Source organism: Bos grunniens, chromosome 14 (assembly GCF_055505025.1).
Source record: "Bos grunniens cultivar Pamir isolate PY7600 chromosome 14, Bosgru_T2T1.0, whole genome shotgun sequence".
Taxonomy (NCBI): domain Eukaryota; kingdom Metazoa; phylum Chordata; class Mammalia; order Artiodactyla; family Bovidae; genus Bos; species Bos grunniens.
In genome coordinates this window covers 30,479,538-30,502,336 of record NC_141178.1, presented here as the reverse complement: position 1 = coordinate 30,502,336, position 22,799 = coordinate 30,479,538, and the positions used below count along the sequence as shown (strand labels likewise).

Genomic DNA, 22,799 nt, shown 5'->3' with positions numbered 1-22,799 from the left:
AATGAGAGAATATATAATGAAGAAAAGTCACTTCAATAAGTGATGCTGGGAAGGTTGACCGCTACAGGTATAAAATAAAGCAAAAATGAAATTAGAACACTCCCTAACACGATACACAAAAGTAAACTCAAAATGGATTAAAGCCTTAAATGTAAGACTGGATACTATAAAACTCTTAGAGGAAAACACAGACAGAACACTCTCTGGCATAAATCACAGGAAGATCTTTTTCAATCCTCCTCCTAGAGTAGTGAAAATAAAAATATATAAATAAACAAATGTGACCTAATTAAGCTTAAAAGCTTTTGTACAGCAAAGGAAACCTTAAATAAGACAACCCAAAAATGATACAAAATATTTGCGAAGGAGGTGACCAAGAAGGGATTAATCTTCAAAATACACAAACAGCTCATTCAGCTCAATATCAAAACAAACAACCCAATCAGAAAATGGGTGGGAGATCTAAATATGCATTTCTCCAAAGAAGAAATACAAAAGACCAAAAAGCACATGAAAAGATGCCCAACATCACTAATCATCAATGAAATGCAATACAAAACTGTAATGAGATATTGCCTCACACTAGTCAGAATGACCATCATCAAAAAATCTACAAACAATAAATGCTGGAGAAGTGTGGAGAAAAGAGAACCCTCCTACAATGTTGGTGGGACATTGGTACAACTATTATTGATAAAACTATTATGAAGAACACTATGGAGGTTCCTTAACAAACTAAAAATAGAGCTACCATACGATCCTGTAATCCCACTCCTAGGCAAATATCTCAAGAAATCCATAATTTGAAAAGAAACATGCACCCCACTGTTCATTGCAGCACTGTTTGCAATAGTCAGGACTTGGAAACAACCTAAGTGTCTATCAGTGGATGAATGGGTAGAGAAAATATGATACATATATACAACGGAATATCACTCAGCCATAAAAAGTAATGGAATTATGCCATTTGCAGCAACATGGGTAGACATAGAGATTATCATACTGAGTAAAGTAATCAGACAGAGAAATGATACTGCTTATATGTGGAATCTAAAAAAAAATGATATGGATGAACTTATTTGCAAAATAGAAATAGAGTCACAGATATAAAAAATAAATTTATGATTACTGAGGGGAAAGTGAAAGTGAAGTGTAGTGAATGTCTCTCAGTTATGTCCGACTCTGCAACCCCATGGACTATACAGTCCATGGAATTCTCCAGGCCAGAATACTTGAGTGGGTAGCCATTCCCTTCTCTAAGGGATCTTCCCGACCCAGGGTTCGAACCCAGGTCTCCTGCGTTGCAGGCAGATTCTTTACCAGCTGAGACACAAGGGAAACACACCAGGGGGGAAGAGGGTATAAATTAGGAGACTGAGATTAACATATACATACTTCTAACCATTTGCAAAGAATGGTTAGAAGATGCAGGAGTTGCAGGTTCAATCCCTGGGTCAGGAAGATCCCCTGGCGAAGGAAATGGAAACTCACTCCAGTATTCTTTCTGAGAAAATCCCATGGAGAGAGGAGCCTGGCAGGCTATAGTCCATAGGATCGCAAAGAGTCAGACATGCCTGAGTGACAGTACAGCACAGCAGCATAGGAAAATAATCTAAAACAGAGTGTGTGTGTATATATATATATATATATATATATATATATATATATATATATGATTCACTTTGCTGTACAGCAGAAACTAACACAACATTTTAAGTCAAGTACACTCCAGTAAAAATTTTTTTAAAATAAAATAGAAATGATTTTTTCCCACTAAGTGAAAGATATATTATGTTATGGTGTCCTATATGGATGAATTTCTCAGTAATTCAGATGATATGAGGTGAGAGCAAATTGAATTATTACACAGCATGATCCTTTGGTTGGTAAGATCCCCTAGAGAAGGGAATGGCAACCCACTCTTGTATTCTTGCCTGGAGATTCTGTGGACAGAGGAGCGTAACAGGCTACAGTCCATGGGGTTGCAGAATTGGACATGATTGAGCAACTAACACTTCACTTTTCATAGTGTAATTAAAAGCATAGGAATCTCTACAAGTTTGTGCTCTATCAGCTGGTTTCATATTCATGTTGTGAAGGACAATTTAGTTTCAAGGAAACAAAATCTTCTGCTACATAAGATATATAGTTTAAATCAATATTGAAAGTCTGTAAAGTTTTTCGTTTTTCTTTTACCTTAAAAGTCGCTTGAAGGAGCTTTACTAGGTGATATGTCATGTGACTAGTTGATTGTTAGCATCACATCACTAGTTTTATTATTTTTTTCTATGTTGATATTATACTGACTACTCCCTCTTAATCATTTTCAGTTCCTCATTAGCCTTTTCTTTTTTTTTTTTTTTTTGGTTATCCATTTTATTTTATTTTTTTTTTAATTTTATTTTATTTTTAAACTTTACATAATTGTATTAGTTTTGCCAAATATCAAAATGAATCCATCACAGGTATACATGTGCTTTTTCTTCTGCCAGATTATTGTTAATGTTTTAGCATTTAAAAAGTAAAGCAATTCATCATCTTCTACCTTGTTGTGTATTTGTTGTATACTTCCTATGACTCTTCCCATGAAGCATTAATTTAAAAATCTTATTTCTAAAAAGTAATAACCTTGAATAATGTGACTCTCCCTGGCCTATGGAATGATAATATGAAGCAAGTTATTACATAAGATAGAAAGCTGATAAGTTCACTGAATTTCTGATACCTAAAGAGCATGTTTGGGAATTATAAAAACTCATTTGGTTTTGCAGTATTACTACAATCTTTTTAAAGTAATACATTGAAATTAAATTTTTAAAAATGAGAAATTCATAGTTCTCTTTAAGTGGTTAGACACTAAAATTTTGCAAAGTTAGTCCTGGAGAGTTAGCAGTATCATATGCTGATTAGAGAGTGCCTTAATCCATTCTATCTTTGAAACTAGGAAAATTAATAGAATTTCCAAAGATGCCCAAACCTCTGCCATTATTGACTGGTTTGTGGGTTTTATCTATTATATTCATTTTCAAAGACACTGTAGTGTTTATTCTACTTTTTGTTACTGAAGTTCTTTGGTCATAAAAAAAACTGACTAGTGGGAGGAAGAAGGGACAAGTTCAAAAAAAGGTAAAAATGAAAAGATTAAGAATCATTCTAAAAAAAAAAAAAGAATCATTCTAAAAAATTGATCTCTTTACTTTTTTTTATAATTTAAAGCAAATAGATTTTAAAATAGTAAATTAGTTAGAGATCTACAAACTTAAAATGCATCCCGAAAATATTTTGTTCTTTTTCTTTTTCCATGCTGTCCCTTCATCCAAGGCCGGAAAATACTGAAACTATTGTTTATTTCTATTTATGTACAAGTGTTCTGTACAGGGCAGTAGTGTAGTAGTTCCTTCTTCCCATCTGTTGTTTGAGAGGGAATGAGTCATCTTCAACACAGAACCATTCTGTACATTTTGTTCATGTTAGACTCTAGTTAAAGTAAAATACATCTACACTTACATACTTTACATTACTTTAAATGATAATGCTTTCTATTAAACTGTGTTTTTTCAATATTCTGTTTTACCTGCAGCTGAATGTGGTGCATCTGCAACAAATAATGAAGGCATTTTGCTCTCTCCAAATTATCCACTGAACTATGAAAACAACCATGAATGCATTTATAGTATTCAGGTTCAAGCAGGAAAGGGAATCAATATTTCAGCCAGAACATTTCATTTAGCACAAGGAGATGTTCTTAAGGTAAGTGAACTCAGAATATTTATATTGTGATCATTTTAATCATTAAGTATTCATTAATGTGTGTATATAATCTACCATAAGTTTATTCTGCTATTCATAGGTTTAAATTATACATTATTTATCTACGAAACATAATCAACACATAAATGGTCATTTATTTATTTATATTTTGATGTTTTTTTAAGTAACTTATTTAACTCTGTTGATACAAGGAAAACTCTATGCATTTATGACTATGAACATTTTATAATTTATGAACAAATCAAACTAACAATATCTATACATTATTTAAGAAAAGTATACTCTGTCAATAATAAACATGTAAGTAATTTTTTAAATTTATTTTAAAAATTTGAAATGATCACATTTAAATATATAATTAAGGGGAATTCCCTGGTGGTCCAGTGGTTAGGACTTGGTGCATTAATTGCTGTGGCCCCAGGTTCTATCCCTGACCAGGTAACTAAGATCTTACAGACTGCATGGTGTGGCGAAAAATTTGTTTGAAAATGGTACAGTAAATATATATTTTCATATTTATTGACCCATGTTTTGCAAATTAAATATTTTGATAAATATCGTTGATATAGATTATTAGAATAACGGTAAATACTTCTATAAAATCACACATAAATATTTAAAAAATGATCACATATATTTTTCTCATTATCAAAATGTCCTTAATCCAGCTAAGATCACAAATCTTGAAAAAAAAAATTGTGATATCCCAGATTGGGGTGGGGGATTTTTATTGAAATGGTGATTTTAACATTATATGTCCTTTTAAAAATAATATTAATTTGGTGATAATTGTTGATTGTCTAACACAAACAGTTCTGTATGCTTGCAGCATTTATGTAGATATGGGAAAGATTTCCTTCAGTACACCTGGATGTATACAATTTTATTATTAATTTAAAGCCATTCTTGTTTTTTGTGCTTTTGCCCTATAGGCAACAAAACTTCACTTTGTATATAATATCTTCAATTTCTAGCTCATTGTTTGGGTTTTCCTGTTAAAAATAAATTTATTTGCTAAATTGGAGTCAAATTGAGATTAATGGAAACCTTGTACTTAGAAGTAAGCCAGTGCTTTTTCTTTTCTTTTCTTTTCTTTTTTCCTGGCTAAATATGGGAAAGAAAAAATGTATCAAGACATAGATCAGAAGTATGAGTGTAGCTGCTAATCTGTATCACATAAGTAACAATAATAAACATGCATTTATAAGTTAAAAGTCAGGAAATGCTTCCCCCTGTCTACCACGATGCTTCCTAAAATATTTTTCTCCTCTCAATGTTGCTTGAAACTTATATATTAATTTTCCATACTAAATAATGTTTATTACTTGGAAAATCCATTTGGAATAATTGGTGATACCTGTTAAAAAATAGTCCTATGTTTCTCAGAGTGCTTTCTGTTTAATGTCGTATTGTTTGGAATAAGGTCACATGCATTTGTTATGTGTATTACCTTGAGGAAGAATGGAATTCTGTAATGAGTGACAGTGTGAGGGGATTTGATGGTGAGAGACAAAGGAAGGCAGGAAAACTCAATGTCAAGCTCTGTAGTGGATTTAATTAAATAGTGGTTTTTCTTTCATGAGTGAAAGAATAAAAATATATATTCCCAGAATTTTTTTTTAATTTTTATCTTTCTTAAAATAAATATGTTTTCCAAAGTTGAAAAGATTATTTACTAGATATTAACCTGGAAGCATACCAATTCAATCATCCTCCTACTAATAGTCTAACCTGGGATTTATTCTAAATTATTATTTTAAAATAACTTTGGTAAGTCACTCTATAGAGACAGTTGGGGGTGGGCTTTTAAACACTGTCTGTCTTCATGGTCTCTCCACCAGTATAAAATATAAAATGCCTATATGTTATTCTTCTCAATAATCCCAAGAACAACTATCAGTTCAAAGATACCTACTGACACAGGCACAGTTAGGCATGCACAAGTAGACCATGTACTTTGCAGTGGACAAATGATTAATTCTCAGAAACTGGTAAACCCAGAGTCCTCTCAGGATGGAAGGTAATTTGCCTAACTGCAAACTAACTCAACATTCAAAAAACTAGGATCACGGCATCCAGTCCCATCCCTTTTGAGTGTGTAATTTCCTCAGTTCTGTATCGTCACAACAAAAATTTGAAGCAATGGACCAGCATTACAGCCCTCAGACAGACCTTGGACAGACAGACTGTGTCACAGCTCTTGGACAGATCAGTGTTACAGATCCGTGTTACAGTTCAGTTTTATTTAGAAAATAAAGGAAAATATATCCTTGAGGCATGAGGGCATGCCGACCCAAAAGACGGGAAGAGTAGAGAGAGATCTAAGAGACAGAGAGAGAGCAAGAGAAAGACAGAGAGACAGAGAGAGAGTGAGAGAGACAGAGAGAGACAGAGAGTGAGAGACAGAGAGCAAGAGAGAGACAGAGAGAGCGAGAGAAAGAGAGGAAGAGAGATCTGCCCCTTTGGCTCCTCTTTTTATATATTTTTTCTCCCCCACCCACTAGGCTTGCCCTATGTAAACTGGGCTAGCCAGGAGTGCTGTTTGTTCTACCTGAGGTCCTCACTCTGGTCCTCGGACTTTCCTTTGTTCTATTTTTGCAGGCTTTTCCCTTCCTTGTCTTTTAGCCACCACCATTCTGGACTCCTTTTTCCTATTCTAACTACCTAACAACTTCATGGCAAATAGATGGGGAAACACTGGAAACAGTGACAGACTTTATTTTCTTGGGCTCCGAAATCACTGCAGATGATGACTGCAGCCATGAAATGAAAAGACGTTTGCTCCTTGGGAGAAAAACTATGACCAACCTAGACAGCACATTAAATAGCAGAGATATTACCTTGCCGACAAAGGCCCTTCTAGTCAAAGCTATGGTTTTTTTCAGTAGTCATGTATTAATGTGAAACCTGGACCATAAAGAAATCTGGACCATATACTGAAGAATGGATGCCTTTGAACTGCGGTTTTGGAGAAGACTGTTGAGAGTCCCTTAGACTGCAAGAAGATCCAACAAGTCCATACTAAAGGAGATCAGTCCTGGGTGTTCATTGGAAAGACTGATGTTGAAGCTGAAACTCTGATACTTTGGACACCTGATGCAAAGAACTGATGCCTTGGAAAAGACCTCGATGCTGGGAAAGATTGAGGGCAGGAGGAGAAGGGGACAACAGAGGATGAGATGGTTGGATGGCATCACCGACTTGATGGACATGAGTTTTAGGAAGATCTGGGAATTGTTGAAGGACAGGGAAGCCTGGCGTGCCACAGTCCATGGGGTCACAAAGAATCAGACATGACTGAGTGACTGAACTGAACTGAACTGAATCCATCAGAGGCCATCCTCATCCACAGGACTTTCCAGTATTAAACTTAGTAATCACTTCTTTTGCTCCATTCCAACTAGGACATAGGAAGAAATAAGAAAAAACAATTAACCTATTACAGAACCTTTTATCCTTTGAGAGCAAAGAAAACAAATAATAAAAAAAAGTATGTATTTTAATCTATATCTCTGTACACACACACACACAACTTTCCTTTCTGAGAACCCATCATTTAGGTTGATTCTCATTTACTCACTCACCCACTTTCTCTCTCCCTCCTCCTCCTTATAAACACCTTACTTATCTGAATATTCATTGGAAGAACTGATGCTGAAGCTGAAACTCCAATACTTTGTCCACCTGATGCAAAGAGCTGACTCATTTGAAAAGACCCTGATGCTGGGAAAGATTGAGGGCAGGAGAAGGGGACGACAGAGGATGAGATGGTTGGATGGCATCATGGACTCAATGGACATGGGTTTGGGTGAACTCCAGGAGTTGGTGATGGACAGGGAGGCCTGGCATGTTGAGGTTCATGGAGTCGCAGAGTCAGACACGACTGAGCGACTGAACTGAACTGATCTATAACCAAACTAAGTTGAGTTTCAGTAGATCTAGGGAAAATTGATTCAGTTCATCTCCACCTGGGATTAAGGATTTTTATAAAGCTCTCCAGATTTTGTGATGACCAGCAGGTTTGGGAATTATGAATATATCTTTGTTTGGTTATATTACTTTCAGTAGGCAAGAATATTGAACTTCTCAATCCATCACTCAAACTATATAACTTAATTAATTATTTTTAATTAACATTTATAGATGGTGTTTATCATATGTAGGCTTTAAACAGTCAATAGTAAGTTGCTCTGCTTGTCAGCTGAATTGGACAAAATTTGAATACTAATCAGAACTACTATTTATGTTTTTGTTATAGCTGTATTTGTTTTTATTTTCAGAAAAAAGCTAAGCATTATGTTTAGATAAAGGAATGTAGTGGGGGGACAAAAGACAATCTCTTTACTATAGTTGGCATTCTGAAGTTTAAAGACTTATTTCTTATGCAGAAATAGAAAGTGAAGTTGAAAGTTGTCTCTGACTCTTTGCGACCCCATGGACTAAACAGCCCATGGAATTCTCTAGGCCAGAATACTGGAGTGGGTAGCCTATCCCTTCTCCAGAAGATCTTCCCAACCCAATAATCAAACCAGGGTCTACTGCATTGCAGGCATATTCTTTATGAGCTGAGCTACCAGGGAAAATATCTGTATTTGACAACCAAATCACAGAGTGTTATTACTAGGCCTCATAAAACCCTTCCTATTTTCTTATACTGAGGATCACAGAAGTAAAATGATGTGTGACATGCCAGTCAGCTTTGAAGGTAGAGTTGGGACTTCAACAGAACCACAAAGCTAAGGCTCCTGAAAACCTGACCCTTCATTCCACTCCCAACTCCCTCACTGAAGCACACTAGCTCTTATAATTGATTACACATTATATAACTGTTGTAAAGACATATAAAGATCTGAGTACAAACAAATGTTCTCTTTTGTTACATATTATCTTTGGAGAGAACATTGTAGATTTGAAATATTTTGAAAAAATATTTTTTTTTCAAAATTTGAGATCTAACTCAACTCATTACAAAAATTATATAAATTCTTAATCAACCTATAAAACAAATGGCCAAATTGAAAATTCTAGTATCCATGAGCAGGAATAATTTGAAGGTTTGAATAATTATGCTCATGTACACGTGTAATTTCTCTCTTTTGATGTTACTTTTTTTGCTCTTGGGTTCAGATAATACCTTATTTGCTAATTCATTAGAGTAATGAGTGGGAATATACTTTCTAATACATATCTTATATCATTAGCAACAACAACAGCTTTGAGTATCCATAAGCAGATAATCACGATGGTGTGATCACTCACCTAGAGCCACATGTCCTGGAATGTGAAGTCAAGTGGACCTTAGGAAGCATCACTATGAACAAAGCCAGTGGAGGTGATGGAATTCCAGTTGAGCTATTTCAAATTCTGAAAGATGATTCTGTCAAAGTGCTGCACTCGATATGCCAGCAAACTTAGAAAACTCAGCACTGGCCACTGGACTGGAAAAAGTCAGTTTTCATTCCAATCCCAAAGAAAGGCAATGCCAAAGAATGTGCAAACTACCACACAGTTGCACTCATCTCACATGCTAGCAAAGTAATGCTCAAAATTCTCCAAGCCATGCTTCAGCAATACGTGAACTGTGAATTTCCAGATGTGCAAGCTGGATTTAGAAAAGGCAGAGGAACCAGAAGTCAAATTGCCAACATCTGTTCAGTCATTGCAAAAGCAAGAGAGTTCCAGAAAAATATATATTTCTACTTTATTGACTTTTCCAAAGCCTTTGACTGTGGATCACCACCAACTGTGGAAAATTCTGAAAGAGATGGGAATACCAGACTACCTGACCTGCCTCTTGAGAAACCTGTATGCAGGTCAGGAAGCAACAGTTATAACTGGACATAGAACAGCAGACTGGTTCCAAATAGGAAAAGGAGTACGTCAAGGCTGTATATTGTCACCCTGCTTATTTAACTTATATGCAGAGTACATCTTGAGAAACACTGGGCTGGAGGAAGCACAAGCTGGAATCAAGATTGCCAGGAGAAATATCAATAACCTCAGATATGCAGATGACACCACCCTTATGGCAGAAAGTGAAGAACTAAAGAGCCTCTTGAAAGTGAAAGAGGAGAGTGAAAAAGTCAGTGTAAAGCTCAACATTCAGAAAACTAAGATCATGGCATCCAGTCCCATCACTTCATGGCAAATAGATGGAGAAACAGTGGAAACAGTGACAGACTTTATATTTTGGGCTCCAAAATCACTACAGATGGTGAATGTAGCCATTTAATTAAAAGACACTTGTTCTTTGGGAGGAAAGTTATGACCAACCTAGACAGCATATTAAAAAGCTTTACGTTACTTTACCAAGAAACATCCATTCTAGTCAAGGTTATGGTTTTTCCAGTGGTCATGTATGAATGTGAGAGTTGGACTATAAAGAAGGCTGAGCACCAAAGAATTGATGCTTTTGAACTGTGGTGTTGGAGAAGACTCTTGAGAGTCCCTTGGACTGCAATGACATCCAACCAATCCATCCTAAAGGAGATCAGTCCTGGGTGTTCACTCGAAGGACTGATGCTGAAGCTGAAACTCCAGTACTTTGGCCACCTGATGCGAAGAACCGACTCCTTGGAAAATACCCTGATGCTGGGAAAGATTGAAAGTGGGATGAGAAGGGGACAACTGAGGATGAGATGGCTGGATGGCATCACCGACTCAATGGACATGAGTTTGAGTAAACTCTGGTTAGTTGGTGATAAACAGGGAGGCCTGGCGTGCTGCAGTCCTTGGTGTCTCAAAGAGTTGGACAGGACTAAGCAACTGAACTGAACTGAACTGACTGAAGCAGTTCATCATAATAGGGTTTGACCTTTTAGAAATAGGATGATCTGTACACCATAACAAATGTCAAACTCTGATTCATTACAAAAGGTTTGATAATTGAAACATGGCAATATTAAGTTCTCATATGTTCTTGTGTAAGACTACCAAATTAATTGCAATTTTATAACAAATTAGTCTTTTCAAAGAGCTTCATTAATGTTATTAAAGCTTGCAATACCTTTCACAATATTAATTCTGGAGAAGACTTGAATTCTACATTTGACATAAAAGTAATTCATTATCTGCATTAAGCACTAAATAGGTGAGACTATTCCTGTGCGGGCGTGGGAGCGCTCAAGTCCTCTCTGAGTTTCTGTATGCTATTACAGTTTCCTTATTCTTTTTAGCTTTCTAAATTTCTGAAAACTAAAAACAGATATTAAGACATATCTCAAAAATAATAACGTCATTTAGAAAAAGAAAAAAATAAGCTCAAATAAATAAAAATATACTTAAATATCCTGATTTTAAATAGAAAAGAAATGAGAAATAATAACCTCAACGTTTCTATGAGATTCTGATCAAACCTGACATAATCACTCTGTACCATAAATTTATTATAAAATGTAAGACATATTTTGTTTGTTTTATTTTCTTATTTGTATGTTTGCATTCATATACATTTCAAACATAATTAGTCTTTGACTGTATACCCTGATTTTTCCTTCCTTGTTGCTTTTATGTGTTCATATATATTTGAATACACTGAAGTATTTTATTTACAGGTTAAACAGCATTGACTTGATCATAACTATAAAACTCTTCTCTTTTTTTAAAGCCTTCTAATTAACAATTGCTTTTCATTTTGACCTAAGAATTTATATACACTTCCAAAATTTCATAGCTGAATGATCACACTTCATTTAATTTTGATAATTATAGTGGTGCTTCTACATTATTTGTTTTCTGCCTTTTGACTTTACATTGTTAAATAAATGGTAGTTAGCTTTGGTGCTAAATTAGATTCTCCCAGCTGAGTTTAAGATAATTATTTTCGTTTGAAAATTTAGCTCCTTTTTCATAAATTCTTCTTCAAAGATTATTTAGAAATCATTTCTTAAATAAAGTTTCTTTTGAAAAAGCAAAAATGCTTCTATCTTGAAAAAAGTAATATAATAAATATCTCTTATGGCAGACAATTGGGTTATTTTTAAAATGTTTTCTTAGGGTTATATATGTGGAGTGAAATAAGGGTATCTGCTATTGTTAAACTCTTATTATTATTATTACCACTGAAAATTTGAGGAAAAAAATTAGGAGAGACCTTTTTTTAAAGTTAAAAGTAAATTTCAATTTCCATTTACTCAATTGCAACTATTATTTATTTATATTTCCCCTTTATTTGGTTGTTTTTGACAAACTGAAAGTTCTTAAAATGTATCCACACTTGAAAGCAGAACTAGTTGAATCCAAGAAAACTTATTTATATTTAACATATGAATGAAATTATATGTTTGTTAGCAGTAAGAGAAATAAAAGGAAAAAATTCTATGTGGTTGTGTTAGTCACTCAAGTCGTGTCCAACTTTTATGACCCCATGTCCATGGCATTCTCCAGGCAAGAATACTGGAGTGAGTTGCCATTCCCTTCTCCAGGGGGTCTTACCGACCCAGGAAATGAACCCAGGTCTTCTGCATTGTAGAAGGATTCTTTCCCATCTGAGCTATCAGGGAAGCCTATCCTATGTGGTTACTTTGACAGTATTAACTACAAATTAGGTCCACTGGGTCAGTTGGTTACATGGTTTGATTGTGATTGTGTACCTCCAACCACAGGACTTATAAGCTACAGCATATATAGAGTCATAATATAACTGTATTCAGAAGTCGATTTATGAGCACATTGGACATTTGAAACTCAAACACAAAGGTTGTTTTTCCTGACAAGCAATGTTTCTTTGTCTCTGAATTATTCCTCATGAGTGCTATTCTTAAGAAATGAAAAGTTGACTCGTATGTACTCAGACAAACAAACAAAAATATTCCTGACCTAACAACCTCAGCATTTGCTTTGGCTTTGTTGAAGACAAATTCTTGCTGATAACTAACAGAACTATATTTGTATGATTAATTAGATTCCAAGAGGGGTTCCTGGTACTGCCATATAATTTTAGGGAATTATCCATACAGCCCTTTATCTAGAAGTCAAATATTCCTTAAATAGTCAACACATTTAGAAAAAAAATGACAGAAAGACCTTTTGAAAAGAAAAGGGAGACCAGTAAGATGTTTGCTGTTAGAAATTTAGTGAGCATGTTGAATTGATTTTATGACTCACTTCCTCTATTTCTCACTCATAAGAAATATGATTCCACTTCCTTTTCATTGGTAATAAAACAAATAAATAAATTTGTGGAGGCTGGATGGTTGTAATATGAAGCTTTAGATTAACACAGGCACAAAGGGAGAGAGCAGGAAATGCCTAGGTACTGGAGACTTCACAACATCTGGGCAGAAAAGTTATAAAATGTTGTTAGAAAAGAATACTAGGGGCTCTGAACAAAGCTACATTTATAAAGCGTGTTAAATAAAAGCATTGTTGTCTTTGGGATATTTAAAACCTATATCTTTAATAAGAAAATATAAAACTATAAGTTTAGTTCAGTTGCTTAGTCATGTCCGAATCTGTGACCCCATGGACTGCAGCATGCCAGACTTCCCTGTCCATCACCAACTCCCAGAGCTTCCTCAAACTCATGTCCATCAACTTGGTGATGCCATCCAAACATCTCATCTTCTGTCATCCCCTTGTCCTCTTGCCTTCAGTCTTTCCCAGCATCAGGGTCTTTTCCAATGAGTCAGCTTGTTGCATCAGGTGGCCAAAGTATCAGAGCTTCATCTTCAGCATCGGTACTTCCAATGAATATTTAGGACTGATTTCCTTTGGGATGGACTGGTTTGATCTTCTTGTAGTCCAAGGGACTCTCAAGAGTCTTATCTAACACCGCAGTTCAAAAGCATCCATTCTAAGGCACTCAGCTTTCTTTATAGTCCAACTCTCACATCCTTATATAACCACTGGAAAAACCATAGCTTTTACTAGGTGGACCTTTGTCAGCAATGTAATGTCTCAGCTTTTTAATATGCTGCCTAGGTTGGCCATAGCGTTTCTTCCAAGGAGCGAGCGTCTTTTAATTTCATGGCTACAGTCACCATTTGCAGTGATTTTGGAGCACAAGAAAATAAAGTCTGTCACTGTTTCCATTGTTTCCCCATCTATTTGCCATGAAGTGATGGGACCGGATGCCATGATCTTAGTTTTTGAATGTTGAGTTTTAAGCCAGCTTTTTCACTCTCCTCTTTTGCTTTCATAAAGAGTCTCTTTAGTTCCTCTTCACTTTCTACCATAAGGGTGATGTCATCTGCGTATCTGAGGTTATTGATATTTCTCCCAACAATCTTGATATGATAATGCAATTTGAGTACCAAAAACAGAGACTGGGGAAAGAAAGGGAAGAAGGCAAAGACAGACAGACAGACTGACTTTCTAGAACTTGACTGGCCTATTAGTAGAACTTAAAATTTAAGATTTTAATAGAAGGTATAAAAAGAGATTAGTTACTGTTGAAAATTCAATTGTTAATGTGAAAGTTCCAGTGGAAGATAAGCTATAATATAGAGGGAATATAGATAAATTTCAGAAGAAAAACATGTAAAAGAATTGCAATGCAATTTGGAGACTGAATATGTAAATAATAGGCATTCAAAATGGAAATAAAATAATAAAATATACAGGGAATAATTAAATAAACCAAAACTCAAGAACATTTCCTTGGATTGAAGAATACCTTGAATCCACTGATCAAAAATCTCACTATTTTATTTGAATAAATTAGATTTTGAAATATAGTAATTTTTTATAATTTAATTTTCTAATATAAACATAATCTAAAACCTTATAGGGATAATTTGATAAAAAGAAAAAAGTTATACATTAGCTTTTAGTTACAAATTTTAGAAAACATTATAAATAGGTAATCAAGTTAAATCCAACCATTTAGCACAAGAAACATATATCATACAAATTAATGTAGTGATAATAAAACTTCCATGATGTACCATCTAAGTATCATCTCTTAGGTGACATGAACATAATGGGGGAACATTGGTGCTTTGGCAAGATCACCAGATCAGAAGTTTAGTGACATAATTTTTACTCTTATGATAGGTCAGAAGTAAGAAAGTTTTGGCAAAATACAAGTAACTTTCAGAAGTATTTTCAAATTTTTCTATTTGTTATCATTTGCAGAAGGAGCCCCCAGATTCAACTTCATAAAACTAAGTACTGTGGAATGAGATTTGTCAGTTAGAGTTGGTCTTTGTAGGTCAACAAATCATCGTCATATCCGAGGTTTTATCAACTCTAAGGACTAATTTTCACACCGTTGGGAATAATAGCTACCACACTAAAAATGCATGCCTTAAAAAAGAATGGCAATATGCAGTGTTGGCAAATCCTCAGTTTAATTACTGTACACTTTTTGGAAAATAATCTGACAATACACCTACATTTGAGCACCCAAATTCAATGTATTAAATGTATGAAACCTTTCTTACTGAAATACAAGTACCAAAGAGAAATGTGAGATAAAAAAAAAGGTGTTTTTTTCAGGATCACTTTTAGTGGCAAAAATGTTTGTTAATATAGGAATGTTAATTGTTAATATAGGAATGGTAAAGCAAGTTGTGATAGTGTAGTGGATGAAATATTACCCAGTTCTCAAAAGCAAGAATTTATGTCTACTGACGTGAAGAAATGTCTATAAGGCTTTGAAAAGATAAAGCAAATTAGAGGACAATGAGAAGCTACACCTTCAGAAGAATGGGAATGAGGTAGGGATCTTAGGGAAAGTATCAGTTTTGTTTTGTATTTTTTGCCTTGTTAAATCAGTTTCTAAAAGCATTTAGCACCGTTTTAGCATTTTTAAAGTGTCAAAAATTAAATAAGTTAAAAGGTGTGGATAAATAGAATGTACAAAGAAGCAAGTATATTTTATATTAATCATGTTATTAGAAAACCAGGTGTTTGGTGCCCTTGAGAAAGTTCAGAACAACAACCAACCAATCAATGCTCAATTTTAAATTGTCTGCCATAAAAAAACATTGTTTTTAAAATAAAAGCAAAAACTTTATAACATGAGTTTGAGTGTTACTTAGTGTCTGCTGCTGCTAAGTCGCTTCAGTCATGTCCGACTCTGTGCGACCCCAGAGATGACAGCCCACCAGGCTCCCCTGTCCCTGGGATTCTCCAGGCAAAAACACTGGAGTGGGTTGTCATTTCCTTCTTCAATGCATGAAAGTGAAAAGAGAAAGTGAAGTCGTTCAGTCGTGTTGGACTCTTAGCGACCCCATGGACTGCAGCCTACCAGGTTCCTCCGTCCATAGGATTTTCCAGGCAAGAGTACTGGAGTGGGGTGCCATTGCCTTCTCCAGTTACTTTTAGTGTCTACTGAGCTTGAAATAGTAAAATTATCCATGTGGAGTCTTAACTCTCTTACTTGTAACTTGTAACTCTTAATTGTAAAATCAATTAATGATATATGAGGTTTTTCTTGGGAAACATGTAATGACTTGAATTGGGGAGTGTAATCGCTCATTTTCTTCATAAATATAAATACATGCTCAGAATTGTTTATTATTTACACATTTTCATTTTAATTTTAAATATATTTTGCAGATTTATGATGGAAAAGATAAAACAACTCATCTCCTAGGTGCTTTTACTGGTGCGTCTATGCGAGGACTGACACTTAGTAGTACTTCAAACCAGCTCTGGCTAGAATTTAATTCTGATTCTGAAGGGACGGATGAAGGCTTTCAACTTGTCTATACCAGTAAGTATTTTGGGAGAAAAAAAATGGCCAAACAGTGATGCTAAATATTTATTAGTAATTGCAATACACCACATGAAGTAATATTCAACATTTGATTATCAATTTGAAGTTTATAACTCCCTTCCATGTGTATTTGACCCTAACAACTTCAAAAATTACAGGTAATCTAGCTATTACTATTTTATTGTTGAAACAATAGGTTCAGAAAGTTTAAGTAATATGTGACTTTGAACTTATTTATTTATGTACTTTAAAATAACAGTAGTCTCCCCATGAAATATTTAAGAAGTACAATTAAACTTTTTAATAAATGGGAACCCAGTTCTTGAGCTCCTACCTGTCACTGCAAAACATACACAGTATATGTGTATTAGTTATAGTTAGTCAGCCCTTAATGAAAACTGGATGGTTTCAGATGATTTTACACTGAAGAATAGCTAAGATTTTAGTTTGTTTTGCTTTTTTGTTAAATTGTCTTGTTAAAAATAAATTTATATAGAACTATTGTGCTATACTCAAATCAACTTTCTGACACTTAAACAGGTAGAAGCTCATAGACTGAGAATCATTGAAAACCATAAGTGGGTTACATCAATTGTTATATGAACAAAATGAATTTATTTACCAGTATCATAATAAGAAGTAGACTAATTATATAAATGAGAATTAAATTGTAGTCTTTACTGTTAGAATATTTGAAAAAATCAAAATAGTTCTATAAAGTTTCTCAAGAAGTCAGGTGAATGAAAATTCTTACAGAAATTGGAAAGTTGAAAAGGTTACAGCATCAAAGATATTCACATGGGATTCAAAAGGTAATTGGAATCAAATTATTGTTTGTGAAAATACAGTCAAGAGACATAGTACTGAGATATGATTCTTTCTCCTTGTTTATTTCAAGCTTTTTTTTTCCCTTACCTGTGCTAGAATTGTTACATCATTAACACAAGTTAAATTAACAAAATGATGTTTAATACATATTTTTAAACCCTGAGAACTGTTGTATATACTGTGATTTCCTGTGAATTGCTCCCAAAGACAAATGAAAATCCAAGCAAATTGTGTTTACAGATAGTTCTTTGTGATGGACTAAAAGTAACAGAGTTGTGGCTTATTGCTCAAATATAATCGCTACCATGTGCTCAGAAGGGCAAATGTTTCTTAATCTGCTTTCCTCTTTCCTTTTTTTTTTCTCTGACAGGGCTAGTGACATTTTTCAAGTCATGGCTCTGTGTTTACATAATGGTCTTTCTTTGTTCTGCATCATTTTATATTTCTCTTTGTCTAAAATTTCAATGAGGTTAAAAAAGGAAACCTAAATTTCCTTTTCTAGTATTTAAATTCTATGTAACGTGAGATTATTGATGCAAAGATACTGGACTTTGTAGCCATACCTGAATTTGAAATTGTATAGGATGCTCAGGAGACTGGAATGAGTAAAATCATTGACTTCTTTGTCATTGCTGTGAACTACTGCTTGTGCTTATCAAAGAAAAAGAAAGAAAGAAACGCTTAAAAAGAAAATACTTGAAGTTATTTTTTTTTCTTAATGATTCTGGCTGTTCATTAAAGGATGTGCATCATTATGAAGATAGAAGGCTGTAGAATTGGGAAAAGAGTATAAAAGCAATTATTTTTTTAAAAAAGGGCAGACATACATCTATAAATATTTTTCAGTCTCAGAACTGAAACTAAAATGTTTCAATCTCAAATCTGGAATTAAATGTTTATAATCTACTTCAAAGGTGTCTCTGAATATTCACCAGGTCAGTAAATGCTTCTAAGACTTTCTGATTCAATGGCTATGTGCTAAGCTCTTTTGTTGAGGAAGGCCCTGGAAGTAGTGGCACATCAGCTATTAACTGTATTTGTTCCTAAGTGTCTGAGTTTTACAATGGCAGCCTTTCTATGAGCATATACCTGCAATGATCTTAATAGTTAACCATGCATTTCCTATCTTTGAAGGAAGTTACTTCTCATTCTCCAAGTATACTTTGGTTTCCAGCCTTAGAATCCTGTACCCAGGCTTCTTTTTTCTGTCAGTATGCCCCATCCACCTGTGGCATCAATTGAACTGTTCAGCTTCAAGACCATTTCAAACATTTCCCTATTAGGCTTACCCTGACTCCTTCAACTGCAGTTAGTCTACTTTTTAACACTTCTTTTGCAGTAGTCTATATCCACAGCTATATAGCTCTTATCACATGGTATTGTGATTATGTTTTTTGTTTGTTTTGGTTTTCTTGCAAGCATAATATGCATAATTCTTCATGAGGCCATTTCACTTCATAATGCCTTTAGTCAGTTTTAGATCAATTGCAGCTTTCCACATATATTGGTAAATTAACATGTACTCTGAATACTGATTTTATAAAGTGTTTTTTTTGTGTGTGTGTGATATAGAAGATTCTACTAGTCCACATATTGTATATTCCATAAATTCTTAGATGGAGTAATTAACTTCTGAACACAAGAGAATTTGCTAAGGTGTGCAGACATGGGGGAAAATGGAAAAGAATATGTTTTGTGTTTGGATCCCTGTGTCCAGTTATTTCTAATCCCACCTCTGCCATTCTGTGGTATGTCCCCTTAAAATTATTCCACCTTTGTTTCTGGAATATCTGAGAGAACACTATGAGATGCAGAGGAGTTCTAGTATTCATATTCAGAGGATTTAGAGGCAGTAGAGAGGAAATTTGGCTAGGGCAGATCAGGTTAGGATTCATGAATGAGGTAGTATTAAAGATTGTGTTGGTGGATCACAGAAAGAAATGGTGACTGTATTCCAGGCAAAGAGAACAGGATAAAGAAAAGCACCGAGATTAGAAAGAGCATGCTAAATAAGCACATTCAAGGCAAATAGAGTAAACAACTTAATTCAGATTAATCCCATTTGCCTAGCTTCTCACAATTCTAGGTTTAGCATAAGCAGGCTTTTTATGATTATCCTTATCTAATTACACCTGGTCTATGTAATGATAGTCATAGAATTGCATTTGGCTGAGATTAAAATGATGAGATATTTTAGAACAAGCTTTTAGGTTGTATTTTACTTCAACTGTCTTATTGGTCCATTCATTATGTAATCACTAGGAATAGCAAATGGACTAGTAGAAACAGTTGAGATGCTGCTTTTGGCTTCAAGGTAAACCTAGGGCCTTCCCAGAGAGCTCAGTGGTAAAGAGTGTGCCTGCCAAGCAAGAGATGGAGGTTTGATCCCTGCATTGGGAAAATCCCCTAGAAAAGAAAATGGCAACCCACTGAAGTGTTCTTGCCTGGGAAATACCATGGAGGAACCTGGTGGGCTATAGTCCATGGAACAGCAAAGAGTCGGACACAACTTAGCAAATAAACAGCAGCAGCAGTAGTAAACTTAATCATGACTTAAACAGCCAGGATTTATGTTAATTATATAAGAGCTGTGAAGAGAAAAAAGGTAAGCAGGTCCTGATTCAGTTGCTAAACCTAGGTTACAAGGAGCCATGCTCCATTTTTGTTATGGCATTCCTAGTTTGTTCACTTCTTGTTCTCATGATTGTTGTGACATGGTCACAAGATGGCTGCTTTAACACTGGGCATATTCAAGGCAAAAAGAAGGAGGTACTGTTTATCGTATATGTCCCTTTCATCAGGAGTACAAAATTTGTGTCAGACATTCTGTTATCCTTCTTTGTCTAAAATAGGGCTATATGGGTAAATTTCCCAGCAAGGGAAGCTGGAAAAATGAAGTATTTGTCAGACTAAATTATTGGATTATTATTTGACTATCATGATATACTACTGCCTGATATGCTTCAGTTATTGCTGGAAGCAAAATCAAGATTTTGTTTATGAGGGAGAAGAAAAGATATACTGAGAAGACAGTGTACAGTGTCTCCTATGATGCACAGCTGTAACAGATATTCCAAAAAAAAAAAAAATAAGTTAAAAGATATCGTATTAATAGATGCCTCTATGATTAGTGGTGTCAGGAAAGTACAGAGACCCTTGAGTGCCTAGAAAGGAAAAGCATTTGGTTCAGCCATTATTAACAGTTTTAGTTATACTCTACTAAGAAGACCATGAGCTTCTCTGTCTTTCCTTCACCAATAAATAAATTATAACACACCTGGTATGAAAATGCTACACCACATTTGAAGGAAGAAAATGTCCCATTCCTTTACGTTTCTGAAGCAAATTAAATCTCTTCAGTCTTCATCCTTTAGAGTTGTCAAGAATAATCTTACTTAGTTTTTTGTACAGATAACCTTCTTCTCCAAAATTAGAGTCTTAGTCAACTCTAGTTTGATTTAGAGAAATGAAGCGTGGATGGCCACATGGGTTGGATATAAAACATCTGTGACAAACTTGGTCAGACCTTGACTAACATTAGGGAATCCAATTGCTCTTCCATCCCTCCAGCCTCTCAGAATTAACTCCCTCCTTAAGTTAGACCACTCTTTCGTTCTTTTCAAAAATAGCTAATAATTACGCTTGCCCTTGAGAAATCTGAAACTTATTCCAACCAGTGCTAGATGAGACATATTTTCAGGTGCTTTATACAACACAAATTAATTAAATCTGTAGTTGTGTTTTCCTAGACAGTGTAGGGGAGTACAGTAAGAGAAAATTACCATTGCCTTCTTCTAAAGTTAGAAGAACAGATCAGAAATTAGCATCTCAGTACAATATCCTCCGTAATACATCACTCTGCTCTGGATAATTCAATAATAGAAGTTAGCAGAACTTAATAGGTTACTCTAGCCAGATCCCCTCAGCCCCTCAATACACATTCAAGAATGCATTCCTTAATCTGATGTCTTTCACTGTATTTCTCTCTGAAGGCTGAGTTGTAGAAATGTCACTCCTTTTTTGGTCCATAAATCTTGTCTTCTCTTTTATTCCTCTATTGGAATTAACTTATCAACATAGAAGTTATTCATTGAATCATAGGTTTAAATTTTGTCTGTCTCCATTGGAACTGTTTCTGCTCTGGGGATGAAGAGAACACTAAAGACAAAGTTCATGCTCACATGGAGCCAATGTTTTAGTGAGACAAGACAGAAAAGGAAAAATGTTAACAAAAGATAAAAGAACTGCATGTAGAAATAATTTGTAATAGGGTGATAGGATACACAGTATGGAAGATGAGTCTACTATATCCAGTTCATTCAAGGACTGTGTCTCAGGAGGTATCACCTGATTTGGTATCTGAATTATAATAAGAGATCTGAGAGTAGCAGACTGTAGGCAGATAGATCAACAAATACAAAGGCCTAAGAGAAGACTTCAGCTGAGTTATTTGGCTGGAGGTGGATAAGAAAGGAGAATTGTACAAAATGAGAGGTAAAGTTTGAAGCTAGACAGGAATGAGGTGGACTATAGTAAGGGACTTAGATTTTATTAAAAGGCACACAGAGATATTTAACATTATTTAAACATTAAATATCAGTGAAAAATAATAGCTAACATTTATTTACTATTGACTAGACAGGGGAGCCTGGTGGGCTGCCATCTATGGGGTCGCACAGAGTCAGACACAACTGAAGTGACTTAGCAGCAGCAGCAGCAGCAGCAGATACAGCTATAACTATGAGGGAAGTACTATTATCCCCAGTGAGAAGAGGAGGAAAAACAAAGCACAGAAAAGTTGTTACTTGCCCAAGGTGACATACCTCATAAATGCAGATATGGAAATTTAGTTGAGGAGCTCTGCCTATAGAATTCCCAAACTTAATCACTATACTATATTATCTCCATGTAACTCCTGGACATTTTATATTTAAAATTCCATGAATTTACATTTTTTGTTGTTGAACTACATGTAAAAAATGTAATAATTTTTAAATGTTAATGTGATTCCTCCCAAATAAATTTCTTTCATTTTATACTTAAGAATCTGAATACTTGTTTTTTGCCAAATTCACTATCAAAGAATGATTTAGGCCTGTTGTTCATGACATCTTTAAACTTTATTTCTTCAAAATATTCTTCATTGAAGATTCTACTAGCTGTATGCATTTCTAGTTATCCCACTTTGATTCAATAGAAAGGAACTGAGTATTTTAAACAACCACCCATTGAAAACCTAAAGTACATCTTTTTGATTGATTATAGCATTGTCTTCTCAAAAGCTGATCTGGCAAATGTTTATGATACCCATCTGTTAGACATTACCTCTGGGCTCAGATGTCTTCTTGTTATCACCTCTGCACATTTAATTTTCTAAAAATCCCATTTGAGAAATGTCCATTATCCCAAGGATATTGTTCAGACATATTTGTATGTTTTTAGCTCTTGAGTTTTGTTGCTTGAAATAATTTGGTAATCCACATGGAACATATCCATTTCAAATTCTGTATTCAAATTAAAGATGAGCAATAGCCAA

General features: G+C 34.7%; 1 protein-coding gene across 3 annotated transcripts in view; it reads left to right on the top strand.

The window, feature by feature from the left end:
* CSMD3 (CUB and Sushi multiple domains 3) overlaps positions 1-22,799 on the top strand; it is a 1,478,779-nt gene that overhangs the window by 1,061,118 nt on the left and 394,862 nt on the right. For all 3 annotated transcript variants that reach the window (XM_086335396.1, XM_086335395.1, XM_086335397.1), the window contains 2 exons: positions 3,581-3,750; positions 16,276-16,432. In XM_086335396.1, coding sequence (XP_086191522.1) covers positions 3,581-3,750; positions 16,276-16,432 — 327 coding nt within the window. The remainder of the gene's footprint in view (positions 1-3,580; positions 3,751-16,275; positions 16,433-22,799) is intronic.